The sequence below is a fragment of the Mesoplodon bidens genome (genome assembly GCF_964165515.1).
Source record: "Mesoplodon bidens genome assembly, chromosome: 8".
Classification (NCBI taxonomy): Eukaryota; Metazoa; Chordata; class Mammalia; order Artiodactyla; family Ziphiidae; genus Mesoplodon; species Mesoplodon bidens.
This window is the reverse complement of record NC_138165.1, coordinates 13,789,307-13,805,444: the sequence shown is the minus strand read 5'-3', so window position 1 is coordinate 13,805,444 and position 16,138 is coordinate 13,789,307. Positions and strand designations below refer to the sequence as shown.

The window sequence follows — 16,138 nt, the reverse complement described above, 5'->3', positions numbered from 1 at the left end:
TCCGGGTGTTTGCTGAAGCCCCCGCACCTGCTCCTCCCATAGACGACACCTCCTGAGCACAGGGACAACCTGGAGGGCCCTGTGGACCGTAACCAACAGGCGTGGGGCACTCACTCCGGCCTCCAGGCCCTGTGTGGGCTGCTTAGGAGGAACCGAGCTGGGAGAGGTGGGATTTCACAGGGTGTGTTCCCAACACACTGGAATTAGGCGTTAGACATTCAAAAGTGATCACGACCGGCTGAAATTACGTCACTTTATTCGACATATGGCCTCATCGGTAAAGAGTTAGACATTAACTTTCAAGCATTTTTTCCTTGTTGTGTTACTTATTTTTTTTTTAATTATTAGTAGTAAAGTTAAAAACAAAGTCAATACAGATGTAGAAGAGAAAAGGTAATAATTTCCCTTTAAAACCTCCCAATCCCATTCCACAGAAGGAAATAACGTCAGCAGTCTATGTGTGTGATCCGCATTATCACCACACATACACAGGATTGTAAGGGGGAGATTTGGGAAGAGAGGGTTACACGGTGGCATCATGCCCGCATATTACTCTGTAACTATCTTGTTTACTTTAATAATACGGCAAATACAGTCCTCCAGGGGTTTTACGTACATTGTTCCCTAGTTGAAAGTCACATGCTATTTCATAGTATGGCTATATAGTATTTTAGTTAACTATTTTTCTATTGATTAACATTGAGGTCACTTCTAGTTCGGGGCCATTGTAAGTAATGCTGCAACAGCATCCTTGATCAGATGTCCAGAGGTATTGATGCTTTTATTTCTGCAGGATATAAAAGAGGGATTGCACAATAAAAGGGTACATATGTTTTTTTGTTTTTTTAAATTAATTAATTAATTTATGGCTACCTTGGGTCTTTGTTGCTACACGCAGAGTGCGGGCTACTCTTCGTTGTGGTGCATGGGCTTCTCATTGCAGTGGCTTCTCTTGTTGCGGCGCACAGGCTTCACTAGTTGTGGCACACGGGCTCTAGAGCACAGGCTCAGTAGTTGTGGTGCATGGGCTTAGTTGCTCTGCAGCATGTGAGATCTTCCTGGACGAGGGATCGAACCTGTGTCCCCTGGATTGGCAGGCGGATTCTTAACCACTGCGCCACCAGGGAAGTCCCAAAGAGTACATGTGTTTTTAATTTGAATAGATTTCAGGTTACTTTTTGAAATGATTGTGACCATTAACACATAGCAGGATATAAGAGTGCCCACTTCCTGACGTTTCTCCAACTTAGCTGCTCATTGCTCCTTTTAATTTTTGATTATCTGAAATACATAGAGAACTTAATTGAAAAATAAAGACACTATAGTGTTAGTTAACTCAGAGTAAAATCAAGTAGTAGAAAAAGATTATTAGGACCTAAACAATATAATCATAAAACTGACCTAACAGTGCTATACATACAAATGTATATGTGTATATATGTACACAGTGGAAAACAACATTCCCTTGAGATTGTCCCTGTGCTCAGGAGGTGTTGTCTACGGTGCGGAGGGTTTCAGCCAACACCCGGACGGCCTGCTGTGTTTAGCAAGCAGTGAGGTGATTGTAAACTGCCCAGGAAAGGGTCAGGCATGAAGCAGGTACTGGATCAATGTTCATTCCTACTCCTCTTTCTATTTCAAATCTCACAGGAGGAGTGAGAAGGCCTCTTATGCTTGTGCATCAGAACATGTACAAAGAAAAGAGAGAGGCAGATACATGAACACAGGAAGGGAAGGTGGGGAAAGCTCTGAAAAGTTTGCTCTAGCTGAAGCCCTGGGCAGTCATGGACAGAAACTGAACTTAGAGCTAGGGCTGAGGCTCCATCTAGTGGCTGCTCCTGGGAGAGCAGGCTGTGATTGCAGGAGCAATTTGCAAGGAATTCAGTGGTGTTCCCATTTCTTTCTCCACAGTGCTCTTGAGAAGCAAGAGTTCTTTTATTCCAAAACAACCATTCGTAACATTTTGTTAAATTTACTTCCAGATTTCACTCTATAAACAAATTTTATGTACTTAACATGGTTATGATCATGCCATCTATAGAGGCTTTAATTTTCCAAGATTTCACATCCTGCACTTTTTTTTTTTTTTTTTTTTTTTTGCGGTATGCGGACCTCTCACTGCTGTGGCCTCTCCCGTTGTGGAGCACAGGCTCCGGACATGCAGGCCCAGTGGCCATGGCTCACGGGCCTATCCGCTCTGAGGCACGTGGGATCTTCCCAGACTGGGGCACGAACCCGTGTCCCCTGCATCGGCAGGCGGACTCTCAACCACTGCGCCACCAGGGAAGCCCCCTTTAGTCATTTTTTAAAGGTATATCTGATGGCAACAAATTCTCTCAGTTTCCTTCCTCTGAGAGTGTCTTGATTTTTTCCTTCATTTCTGAAGAACATTTTCACTGGATATAGGATTCTGCATTAACAATTGTTTTCTTGATGAGTGACTCTTGAAAAATGTTGGGCCACTTCTTTCTGGTCTTCATGGTTTCTGATGATGTCATTTAAATTGCTTTTCCCTTACAGGAAAAGTGTCTTTTCTATCTCACTGCTTTCAACATTTGTCTTTTTTGTCCTTAGATTTCAGAAGTTTGATTATGAAGTTTCTTCATGTAGATTTCCTTGAGTTCGTCTAATTTCAGATCTGTAGTTTCATGTCTTTTGCCAAATTCTGGAAATTTTTAACTATTATTTCTTGGACTACATTTTCACCCCCACTTACTTTCTTCTCTCTTTTTTGGATTCCAGTACCCTACTGTTTGATCTTTCTTTATCTTTCACAGGTCCTTGAGCCTTTTTTTTTTTTTTCAGTCTGTTTTCTCTTTTTTGTTGAGATTGTGTCATCTCTGTTGTTCTGTCTTCAAGTTCAGTGATCCTCTGTGCTCTCCATTCTCCCATGAGCCCATTCATTGAAGTTTTAAATTTCAGTTATTGCATTTTTCAGTTTTATAATTTCTAGTTGGTTATTCTTTATATCTTCTATTTTATTGTTAACATTTTCTATTTTCTGAGATCTTCTATTTTTCCATTTGTCTTAAGAGTATTTGTATTTCTTGTTGAAACATTTTTTGATGGCTACTTTAAAATCTTTATCAGATTATTCCAGCATCTTCTCAGTGTTGGCATCTGTTGACTGTTTTTTCTTATTCAAGTTGAGATTTTCTCCAATCTTGGTATGACTAGTGAATTTCTGTTTTATTCTGGATATTTGGGGTAGTATGTTTTGAGTCACTGTATCTTATTTAAATCTTCTGTTTTGAAGCCCACTTCTAACACCACCCCAGTGGGGAAAAGTGGGCACTGCCTCATGACTGCCAGGTGTAGGTGAAATCCCAGGTTCTTTTTTTGGCCTCTATTGACAATCTGTTGCAGGAAGGGGTGTCTCATTACTGATGGGTCGGGGGGAACAGGAGTTGAGGTTCTCTACTATAACTCCACTGACACCTCCATGGTTCAGAGGGAGACTTGTTAATGTTCCCCATGGGGTAGGAAGGCTTTGTTAATGCTAGGTGGTGGTGAAAATCCTGGTTTTCTACTAGGTCTCCTCCTACATCACCCCAGTGGGGCAGGGGAGGGATGCCTCACTGCCCTGGATGGAAGACACCATGGGAGAGAGCCCCATTACCACTGGAAGGGGATCAACATCCCAGCTACCCTCTAGGCCTCTTGACACCATTTGGCTGGGAGAGAACTGTGCCTCATTATAGTTAGATGAGGTCAGAAGTTCCCACTCGTGCTTAGGTCAGGAAGGCAGGAAATGAGGGGATGTTGCATGCTAGAGTAGGGCAGTTCTTACCTAAAAGTTTTCCGTCTTGCTAGTCTGCTCCTCTGGGTAGAGAAAGCAGGCTTTTGTTGGGACTTTATGCCTGTGCCTAGTGGTATTTCCAGGTTGCAAGATTCTCCAGGACCTATATATGAGGTATATATAAGTGGAATATGTGACGCAGAGAAAACTTAGGGAACTCACTGGTGTGTTGTTCCTTGCATTCTAGGATCCCTAGCTGGTGTACCTTCTTCTCTCTACCATTCAGAGTCTTCATATTTTTGTTTCATATATAATGTCTCAAGATTTTAGCTGTACTTAGTGGGACAAATAGGGAGAAGTATGTCAGCCAGTCTGCTACCCCAGAATCTGGATCCTCTTGTTCAATTATTCGAAACTATAAGTGTCTGGTGTTTTAAGTTGGCTGGCAATTTGAGGAGGAGAGAGGGAAAATGAAAAAGAGAGTATGCATAGTAACTAGGCTGAACCTGCTAGGGGTGGTTACCTGAGGGCCACACTTTCACACACAGACTTCAAAGCAAAACCTCTGTATGTTTCCCTAGGACTTGCCCCTGTCCTGCATAGTCTCTGATAACTCCTTTCCTTTAGATAGTGTCCTATGCTGGGCTAAATCATTTGCCCTTTCTGCATCCACTTACCCTGTGCTATACAGTAGGTCCTTGTTGGTTATCTGTTTTATGTATACGATAGTAGTGTGTACCTGTTAATCCGAAATCCCTAGTTTATCCCCTGCCCCTTTCCCATTTGGTAACCATGTTTGTTTTCTATGTCTGTGAGTCTATTTCTGTTTTGTAAATAAGTTCATTGGTACCATTTTTTAGATTCCACATATGAGTGATATCATATGGTATTTGTCTTTCTCTGTCTGACTTACTTCACTTAGTATGATCATCTCTAGGACCATCCATATACCGTCTACTTTTAATCTATGTAAAGAAAGCATATGCATTTATATGTCTTTATCACCTGGAGAGCTGGGACTCTGTTTTGTACATCTTCGAGTTCCCATTGCTTAGAAAATTCCATGGCAGCAAGCTTCGTTCTGTTCTCTGCTGAATCTCTAGCACTTGCAGTGCTGTCTGGCGTATACCACGTGCTCAAGAAAGGCTTGAGAAAGTCAGGAAGTTGACTACCTATTGGAACCCTTCTTTATTCTGAAAATTCTCATTTCGTAAGACAATGTATACATACCTTGCACTATGTGTAATGGGTTTTGATCTGCCTTGCCTGTGTTGGCTGATGGAATGACATTAAACACATTAGGAGAGCACCTTGTTCATTTGTGGGTAACAAGGTTACTTTACTGGCATGCAAGCTGAATAAACTGAATCTGTGTTGCCCAACACTACAAAGAGAATTTGTAGAAACTTTTCCCAATAAAAGTGAAAAACGTCTCCCCCAAATAATGAAAACTCACAGAATGAGTTGAATGCTAAGTCGTACTTTTGTAGTGACGTTCTCAGGTGGGATCTGAAAACGAATCATTCCGGAGAGATAGGACCCCATCACCACCTCAGCCATCTCAGCCCTGTCTACTGATTAACAAAAACAGTAATGTTGGCTTGATGTATTGAATGTGACAGGCATTATACTGTGTGTTTTATGTGCACTACCTCATTTAATTCTCAGAACACTTCTGAGAGTATTAGTATTCCCATTTTACAGATGAAGAAACAAAAGCGGATTGAAGAAACTTACTTGCCCAAAGTCACACTGCTGGTAAGAGCCAGAGCCAGGATTCAAGCTCAGCTTACCTAACCCCAAAGTCTGCTCCCTGACCCTCCACCCTAGGACACACAGGAGCACCAGAACAGCCTGACTGCCTTGCCTCTCTCTTATTTGCCTGTCTCTCTAGCACACCGATTCTCAAGCGGAGCATTCCACCTTGCATCAGAATCCCCTAAGTGGGCATTTCCCACTCCCAGAATTTCTAATCTGCAAGTCTTGATGGGATTCAGAAGTCTGCAGCTCTAGCGAGTTCCCAGGAGTAGGAGTTACCTGTTGCTGTAGAACCAGCTGAGTAAGCCTGGGCTCATGGTCTCTCACAAGGCTGTAGTCACTGTGTTGGCAGGGGCTGTGCTCAGCTCAAGGTCGGACTGCAGGATGTCTTGCTTCCACACTCTCTCAGGTGGCTGCGGACAGGCCTCAGATCCCCGCTGGCTGTTGGCTAGAGACATCAGTTCCTTGCCACGTGAGCCTTTCCGTGGCCCTGTTCACAGTATGTCATCTGCCTTCTCCCAGAGCAAGGGGTCCATGAGAGGCACCCCCAAATGGAAGCCACAACCTTTTTATGACCTAATCTTGGAAGTGACATCCCGTCACTTCTTCCAAAGTCTATTCATTAGAAGTGAGTCACTACGTCCAGCTCACACTCAAGGGGAGAAGCTCATAAAAGGGCCTCCATCAAGGTGGTGAAGTCTTTTGATGGCCATCTTAGAGGCTGCCCACCATACTGGGTGCTGCTGGTGGTTTTACAAATACTGCTGTAATTAATGGCCTTAGAACAAAGACCTTTTTTCCTGAGAAAATCAAAGTTCCTTGGTGAGTAAATAGATATATGGCCCTAGTAGCACCCCCAAGGTGGAGAAATTGGAAGGGAGGAGAGCTCTTTTCCATCAGAAAGGCAAAAAATAAAGGACACTTAGGACACCATTCACCAGCCAGAATTCTCTCTAAAGGCCCGTAACCAAGCTATGAAAATGATAATGTTCTAAAGTTCTGATAAAGAAAAAGTTGAGGATAAAACTATCACTGATGGCATCCAGAGGTCCCAGCCAACAACTATGGTACAGGCTGGCAGAAACCTAGGGAATGGTGCATTGAAAAAGTCCAAGTTTTCTTTTGTTTGAAAATAAGTGAGCTCGTCTCTAGTGGCAGTAAGCACGTTCCTGTGGAAGTGCCAGCTTGAGGGTGGCTTGGCTTCCTTCCAGGCAGCTCTATGTCATTTACTCACTGAAAGCCTTAGGAGGACAGCTTCTTTATGTACTAATGCACCAGAGAGTCTCGCATAAAGATGTGCTCATTAACATCCATTCCCTCTGCGGGGACTTTGAGAGTTATAAACGAGTCTAAGGTGTGGTCCTTGCTTAGTTATAGAGTTGTTATTTCCACCTTTGAAACAACAGGAATTTTCACAATGTAGAAGCGTGTAAAGGACATGGGATTTAGAATCAGAAGAGTACAGCTGACCCTTAACAACGCAGGGCTGAGGAGCGCCTACCCTCTGTGCAGTGGAACATCTAAATATACAGTAACTTAACCATCAGCCCTCCGTATCCACAGTTCCACATCCAGAGATTCAACCATCCATGGATCCTATTTGCTATTGAAAAAAATCTGCAAGTGGACCCATGCAGTTCAAACTCATGTTGTTCAAGGGTCAACTGTGTGATGACACACAGAGCTGTGTGAACTCAGGCAATCACTTAAGCTCTCAGAGTTTCTAGTACCTTATTTATAGGATATGGATAATATGCCAGCTGTTTCTAGCTCACAGTGGACTTGAGGGGGGGAACTAAGTAAAAGCACTTTTTAAACTTAGAGCAATATTTGGGTGCTAAAAAAAAATACACAGTGGGGCTTCCCTAGTGGCGCAGTGGTTGAGAGTCTGCCTGCCGATGCAGGGGACGCGGGTTCGTGCCCCTGTCCAGGAGGATCCCGCATGCCACAGAGCGGCTGGGCCCGTGGGCCATGGCTGCTGAGCCTGCACGTCCGGAGCCTGTGCTCCGCAACGGGAGAGGCCACAACAGTGAGAGGCCCGCGTACCGCCAAAAAAAAAATAAATTACCCAGTGATTCTCGAATTTGGATGCATATTAGAATCACCTGGCAAGCTTTGAAAAGTCCCTGTTCCCACGCTGTACACCAAACTATTACGTACTAATTATGTCTCCCCTTCCTCTGCCTCCTTCTCTTTCTCCATATACGTGTGTGTCTGTGTGTCTGTGTGTATGTATGTAGCCTCTTGAAATAGTCAAGAGAAATTTCACTTGTGTTTCCCCCAAATCGTATACACAAAGTGCTTGGGGATGACATTCCAAAGAGGTGCTGTGAAGGAGGTGTCCACTGGGGTGGGACTTGGGATGGAGGGTCGTTAGACTCAAACAACACATGGGAAGACAGGTTTCCTCTCCCAGGGTGATGGGTTGATTTCAAAGGACAGAGAGATGGATGGTTGTGCAACACGAAGACAAAGTATTCTGTTAGTGTGGACAAATTTTACTTTGAAATTCAGTTAGGTTGCCTGAGTGGATAACTGCAACCCGGGACAAAGTGAAGGCAGCACAGGCGCCTAAGGAAGGTGCAGCGTGAGTACATCTCGTTAATGTCCGTGCCAAGACAGAAGGAGTAACAAGTGCCTGAGTGTGTTTCTGTTCAAATTCTGTTCTCAGGCAGTACTGTTTAGGCAAGAGCTTTTTGCCCCAGCCACTGACCCTTAAAAAGTGTTTCTAATGAGCATGCCAAGCTCAGTAATTACTTTCAAGACCTAATTCTTTGATCAAGGTAGAAGACTTGATTTTTTGGAAATAGTCTTGAAAGTAGAAAGTTTAACAGAAACAAGGTTTGGTTTGTTTCTAATCTTCACATTTTCCAAAATTACTGTGAACAAAGTACTTCACTGGCATCTGTATTTTAGGGATTAACCAAAACATGGGTTTATACCCAAAAGAAACTAAACAGAGAAAGGACACTGTGCTCACTTGCTATGTTCTCCTCTCTGTTCTCTAGAACCACATGCCGTGGGAAGAACACCCAGGCAAGAAGCCCAGTTGCTCCCGCGGTCTGAAAGCTTTTCACACTGAGCCAGCTCAGGGGCCATTCTCTACTGCTGGGACGGGGACATGGACCCTCCCCTTCGTCTCTGCAGAGGACGTCCCCAGGGAGACTCCTTCACAACCCAGGAGCATCTCTCAGCACTCACACATCAGTTTAGATGACCTGTGGCTGGAGAAGATGCGGAGGAGGAAGTTGAAGAAGTTGGCCCAGTTTGAAAGGAAGATGCACGCATGTAAAGATGGAATCCAAGTAAGCTGCTCACATGCCATCGTCATCAGACTTGGCCTGGTACCCCCACTTCCAATGCAGCTGCTTGCCTTTCCTGCCCCCTGCCCACCTCTGCCCTATACAGCCTGCAGGAGAGACACTGCATAGTGATGTGTCTGAGAGCCACAGAGGCTGTGGCTCCCTCTTGCCTCTCTGCAGTCTGGCCCTGTGCAAGGCAATGGGGCAGAACTGAAGAAGGCGGGGCCTGTCCTCAAGCCCTTTCCATAGTAATTACCATTCAGTGAGGACCCACTCTGTGTCGAACACTGTGTTAGACACTGGACAGCATTAGCTCTAATACTCATAAAGGTGCATGACATTCTGATATAACAATCTTAAATTAATCAAACAAAATTATATAAAGAGAACTAGATTTTGTCTCTAGGGACATTTTGACACCATGATTTTTACATGGAACTGTCAGCTGTTTAAAAATGACTCAGTAGTTTATAAAAGCATACCTTTTACCCAATCCCTAACTCTGTTTCTTGTTCTTTCCCTTTATAAAAGAGCAATATTTTTTATTATCAAGTATTTGTGAAATACACATCCCTGAGTCTCACCTCATCCCTGATACCCACCTTTATTTATTTTTTTCTGTTTCAGGTACTGTTTTTTTTTTTTAACATCTTATCGGAGTATAATTGCTCTACAATGGTGTGTTCGTTTCTGCTTTATAACAAAGTGAATCAGCTATACATATACATATATCCCCATATCTCCTCCCTCTTGCGTCTCCCTCCCACCCTCCCTATCCCACCCCTCTAGGTGGTCACAAAGCACCGAGCTGATCTCCCTGTGCTATGTGGTTGCTTTCCACTAGCTATCTATTTTACATTTGGTAGTATGTATAAGTCCATGCCACTCTCTCCCAGCTTCATCCCAGCTTCCCCTTCCCCCTCCTCATGTCCTCAAGTCCGTTCTCTATGTCTGCGTCTTTATTCCTGTCCTGCCCCTAGGTTCTTCAGAACCTTTTTTTTTTAGACTCCATATATATGTGTTAGCATTCGGTATTTGTTTTTCTCTTTCTGACTTACTTCACTCTGTATGACAGACTCTAGGTCCATCCACCTCACTACAAATAACTCAATTTCATTTCTTTTTATGGCTGAGTAATATTCCATTGTATATATGTGCTACATCTTCTCTATCCATTCATCTGTCGATGGACACAGGTTGCTTCCATGTCCTGGCTATTGTAAACAGAGTTGCAATGAACATTGTGGTACATGACTCTTTTTGAATTATGGTTTTCTCAGGGTATATGCCCAGTAGTGGGATTGCTGGGTCGTAGTTCTATTTTTAGTTTTTTAAGACACCTCCATACTGTTCTCCATACCACTTTTTTTTTAATCGAGGTGAAATTCACATAACATAAAATGAACCATGGGCTTCCCTGGTGGCTCAGTGGTTGAGAGTCCACCTGCCGATGCAGGGGACATGGGTTCGTGCCCTGGTCCAGGAGGATCCCACATGCTGCGGAGCGGCTGGGCCTGTGAGCCATGGCCGCTGAGCCTGCGCGTCCGGAGCCTGTGCTCCGCAACGGGAGAGGCCACAACAGTGAGAGGCCCGTGTACCGCCAAAAAAAAAAAAAAAAGAACCATGTTAAAGTGTACAATTCAGTGGCATTTAGTAGATTCACAAGACTTTGCAGGCCTTATCTCTACCTAGTTCCAGACATTCTTATCATCTCAAAAGGAAACTTCACAACTAAAAAGCAGTCACAGCCCATTTCCCCTCCCTAGACCCTGGCAAGCACTAATCTGCTTTCCGTCTCTATGGATTTACCTATTTACCTATGGATATTTCATATAAATGGAATTAAAGTGTGTGACCTTTTGTGCCTGACTTCTTTCACTTAGCATCATGTTTTTAGGTTTCTTCTCTGTTGTAGCATACAGCAGCACTTTGTTCCTTTTTATGACTGAATAATATTCCATTGTGTGGCTATGTTTGTTTTTGTTATCTGTTCATCCACTGATAGACATAGGGTTGTCTCCACCTCTTGGCTATTGTAACCAGTGCTGTCAGGAACACTTGCGTATAAGCTTTCATTTGTATACATGTTTTCTATTCTTTGGGGTCTATACATAGGAGTGGAATTGTCAGGACACATGGTAATTCTATGACTAACTGTCTGAGGAGCTGCCAAACTGTTGTCTACACCATCTTACATTTCTACCAACAATGTACGAAGGTTGCCAGTTCTCCACATCCTCCCCGACACTTGTTGTTTTGTGTTGTTTCATTTAAACTGTACCATACTACTGGGTCTGAATGGTACCTCATTGTGGTTTGATTTGCATTTTCCTAGTGACTAATGTTGAACATATTTTCATACACTTGTTGGCCATTTGTATATCTTTTTTGGAGAAATGTCTATTCGAGGCTTTTGCCCATTTTTAAATTGGGTTATTTATCTTTTTGTGGTTCACTTGTAGGGGTTCTTATGTATGGAGATACTAGACCCCTATCAAATAAGTGATTTACAAGTATTTTCTCCCATCCGTAGGTTGCCTTTCACTTTCTTGATAGTGTCTACTGCTGCACAAAAGTATTTAATTTTGATGTAATCCAATTTATCTGTTTTTTTCTTTTGTTGCTTATGAATTTATTGTAATGCCCAAGAATCCACTGTCAAGTCCAAGGTCATGAAAATTTACTTTTATGCTTTCTTCTCAGAGTTTTTATACCTTTTGCTCTTATCTTTAGGTTTTGTATTCATTTCGAATTCATTTTTGTGTTTTCCTGTGAGGTAGAGTTCCAACTTCAAGCTTTCCATGTGGATATTTTGTTACTCAGCACCACTTGTTGAAGAGACTATTCTTTCCCTCATTGAATGATTTTGACACCCTTGTAAGAAACCAAATGACCTTAGATGTATCGGTTTATTTCCGGACTCTCAATTCTATTCCACTGGTCTATACATCTGTGCTTTTGCCAATATCATACTGCTTTAATTACTGTAGCTTTCTATTAAGTTTTGAAGTTGGGGTGTGTGAGTCCTCTGTGTTATTTTTCAAGATTATTTTGGCTATTTGCTGTCCCTTAGAGTTCCAAATGAATCTTAGGATCAGTTGTTTCATTTCTTGGAAAAAAAAAAAGGCCACTGTGATTTTGATAAGATTACATTGAATCTGTAGATCATTCTGGAGAGTATTGCCTTCTTAACAATATTAAATCTTTAAATCCATGAACACAGGGTGTTGTCTGATTTTTTAGCTGTTCTTTAACTGCTTTTCACAATGTTTTGTAATTTTCACTGTACAAGTCTTGCACATCCTTGGTTAAATATTTCTTAATTATTTTATTCTTTCTGATGGTATTGCAAATGGAATTGTTTTCTTAATTTCATTTTTGGGCTTGTTCATTGCTAGTGTATAGAAGTACAATGGATATTTGTATATTGATCTTGTACCCTGCAAATTTGCTGAATTTATTATCTCTAAGAATATTTTTGTGAATTATTTAGCAATTTCTATATATAAGATGCAGACCCTATACATTTTAAAAATTTATATCTTTGCATTTAATTTTCTTAGGGATTATTATAAATGGCATTGTGTTCTTAATTTTATTTTCCACCAGTTGATTCTTAGTATATTGAAATATTATTGATTTTTATGTGTTGATATTGTAGCCTGTGACCTTGCTGAATTCATTTATCAGTTCCAGGAATATATTTTAAAGACTCCTTGGGATTTTCTATGTAGACAGTCATATCATCTACAGGTAGGGACAGTTTCATTTTTCCCTCTCTAATCTGTATGCTTTTTTTCCCTTGCCTTATTGCAGTGGCTAGGAATTCTAGTACTGTGTTGACTAAGAGTGGGAAAAGTGTATATTCTTGCCTTATTCCTTGTCTTAATAGGATAAATTTCAATATTTCACTATTAAGTATGATGTTAGCTGTAGAGTTTTTATAGTATCTCTTACTCAAGTTGAGGAATTTCCTCTCTACTCCTAGTTCGCTGAGATTTTTTTTTTTAATCATAAATGTGTGTTGGGTTTTTTTCAAAAGCTTTTTCTGTGTCAACTGATGTGATCGTTTTGTTTTCTTCCTTAGCCCCTTGATATGGTAGATTATATTAATTGATTTTTTGGTATGTTGAATCAGCCTTCTCCACTTGGAATAAATCCCACTTGGTCATGCAGTATATATGGAATGTATAATTTTTATACATTCCTATATTAATTTGCTAATACTTTGTCCAGATCTTCTGCATCTAAACTCATGAGAGATATTGAGCTGGGGCTTTTGCTTTTGTACTATCTTTCCATAGTTTTGGTATCAGGGTAATATGGACCTCATAAAATGAGTTGGAAAGTAGTCTCTCCTTTTCTGTATTCTTAAAAAGATTGTGTAAAATTGGTTCCCTTTGCTCTGAAGTCTACTTTGATATCAATATAACCACTTCTTTTTTTTTTTTTTTTTTTTGTGTGTGTGGTACGCAGGCCTCTCACTGTCGTGGCCTCTCCTGTTGCGGAGCACAGGCTCTGGATGCGCAGGCTCAACAGCCATGGCTCACGGGCCTAGCTGCTCCATGGCATGTGGTATCTTCCCGGACTGGGGCATGAACCCGCGTCCCCTGCATCGGCAGGCAGACTCCCAACCACTGCGCCACCAGGGAAGCTCACCACTTCTTTTTTGATTAATGTTTACATGTACCTTTTTTCATCTTTTTACTTTCAACCTGTCATTGATTTGAAGTGAATTTCTTATGGCAGCATTGTTGGATCTTTTTATTTTATCCACTCTGATTGTCTTTTCATTGGTATATTTTGACAGTTAACATTTGAAATAATTATTATGTTAGGGCTTAAATATGCCATTTTATTATTTGTTTTCTGATTGTTTCTTCTGTTTCCCAATACTCTTTTCTGTCAGTTACATGAACAATTTTTAGGATTCCATCATAATTTATTTGTGGCATTTTTGAATATACTGTTCTGTTTGGTTCTCATAGTGGTTGCTAAAAGTATTATATATATACATAACTTATCACAGTCTACTGTTATCAACATTTTACCACTTCCAATGAACTGTAGTGATCTTAGTTCCACCAAGGTTCATTTACCATCTCTATTATTAAAATACAATTGTCTTGTGATTTCTTTACATACATTTTTTTGAAGTATGGTTGATTTACTTCCAATATTATGTTAGTTTCAGGTATACAACATAGTGATTCAATATTTTTATAGACTACACTGCATTTAGTTATAAAATAATGGCTATACTTCTCTGTGCTGTACAATATATCTTTGTTGCTTATTATTTTATATATAGTTTGTACCTCTTAATCCCCTTTCTCCTACCTTGCCTCTCCATCCACCCTTTCCCCACTGTTAACCACTGGTTTGTTCTCTGTATCTTTGAGTTTCTTTCTGTTTTTTGTTATATTCATTCATTTCATTTTTTAGATTCCACATATAACTGAAAATATACAGTATCTTTCTTTCTCTGTCTGACTTACTTCTCTAAGCATAATACCCTCAAGGCCCATCCATATCACTGTTGCAAATGGCAAGATTTCATTCTTTTTTATGGCTGAGTAATATTCCAATGTATGTATGTGCCACATCTTCTTTATCTATTCATCTGTTGATGGACACTCAGGTTGCTTCCATACCTTACCAATTTTGGACAATACTGCAATGAACACTGGGGTGCATATATCTTTTTCAATTGTTGTTTTTGTTTCCTTTGGATGTATACCCAGGAGTGGAGTTGCTGGATCATATGGTAGTTTTATTTTTAATTTTTTAAGGAACATCTATATTGTTTTCCATAATGGCTGTACCAATTTACATTGCCACCAACAGTGCACTAGGGTTGCCTTTTCTCCACATCCTCACCAACATTTGTTATTTGTTGTCTTTTTGACGACAGCCATTCTGACAGGTCTGAGGGGATATCTCATTGTATGTTTTTTAATTAAATTTTTTATTGGAGTATAGTTGATTTACAATGTTGTGTTTGTTTCTGCTGTACAGCAATATGAGTCAGTTATACATACACATATATCCACTTTTTAAGATTCTTTTCCCATACTGTTCATTACAGAGTATTGAATAGAGTTCCCTGTGCTATTCAGTAGGTTCTTATTAGTTATCTATTCTATATATAGTAGTGTGTACGTGTCAATCCCAATCTCCCAATTTATCCCTCTCCCATTATTCCCCCCTGGTAACCACAAGTTTGTTTTCTACATCTGTGACTCAACTTCTGTTTTGTAAATAGGTTCATTTGCACCATTTCTTTAGATTCCACATATAAGTGATATCATATGATATTTGCCTTTCTCTGTCTGACTTACTTCAATCAGTATGACAATCCCTAGGTCCATCCATGTTGCTGCAAATGGCATTATTTCGTTCTTTTTTATGGCTGAGTAATATTCCATTGTAGATATATACCACATCTTCTTTATCCATTCCTCCTTTGATGGACATTTAGGTTGCTTCCATGTCCTGGATATTGTAAATAGTGCTGTATTGAACATTGGGGTGCATGTATCCTTTTGAATTATGGTTTTCTCTGAATATATGCCCAGGATTGGGACTGCTGGATCATATGGTAGATCTATTTTTAGTTTTTAAAGGAACCTCTGTACTGTTCTCCATAGTGGCTGCACCAATCTACATTCCCACGAACAGTGTAGGAGGTCATTGTGGTTTTGAATTACATTCCCTGACAATTAGTTGATGTTGTATTTTCATGTGCCTGCTGGTCATCTGTATGTCGTCTTTGGGAAAATGCCTATTCAGGTCCTCTGCCCTTTTTTAAATTGGGTTGTTTAGGTTTTTTTGGTATAGAGTTGTATGAGCTGTTTATATATTTTGGATATTAACTGCTTATCAGAGATTATTTGCAAATATCTTTTCCCATTTAGTAGGTTGCCTTTTCATTTTATTGATGGTTTTCTTCACTGTGCAAAAGCTTTTAAGTTTGATTAGGTCCCATTTGTTTATTTTTGCTTTTGTTTCCCTTGCCTAAGGAGACAAATCCAAAAAAATATTGCTAAGGCCTATGTCAAATATTATACTGCCTATGTTTTCTTCTAGGAGTTTTATACTTTCTGATCTTACATTTAGGTCTTTAATACATTCTGAGGGGTTTTTTATGGTGTGAAGAAATATTCTAATCTCATTCTTTTACACGTAGTTGTCCAGTTTTCCCAGCACTACTTATTGAAGAGACTATTTCCCCATTGTATATTCTTAACTCCTTTGTCATAGATTAATTGACCATATTGCATGGGTTTATTTCTGGGCTATGATGTTCCATTGATCCATGTATCTGTTTTTGTGCCAA

General features: G+C 40.6%; 1 protein-coding gene across 1 annotated transcript in view; it reads left to right on the top strand.

Annotated features, from left to right (window-relative positions):
- Positions 1-16,138, top strand: part of ARHGEF4 (Rho guanine nucleotide exchange factor 4) — a gene marked incomplete at its 5' end in the record, with an annotated part of 148,824 nt that overhangs the window by 20,587 nt on the left and 112,099 nt on the right. The window contains one exon of the mRNA XM_081242521.1: positions 8,506-8,802. Coding sequence (XP_081098647.1) covers positions 8,506-8,802 — 297 coding nt within the window. The remainder of the gene's footprint in view (positions 1-8,505; positions 8,803-16,138) is intronic.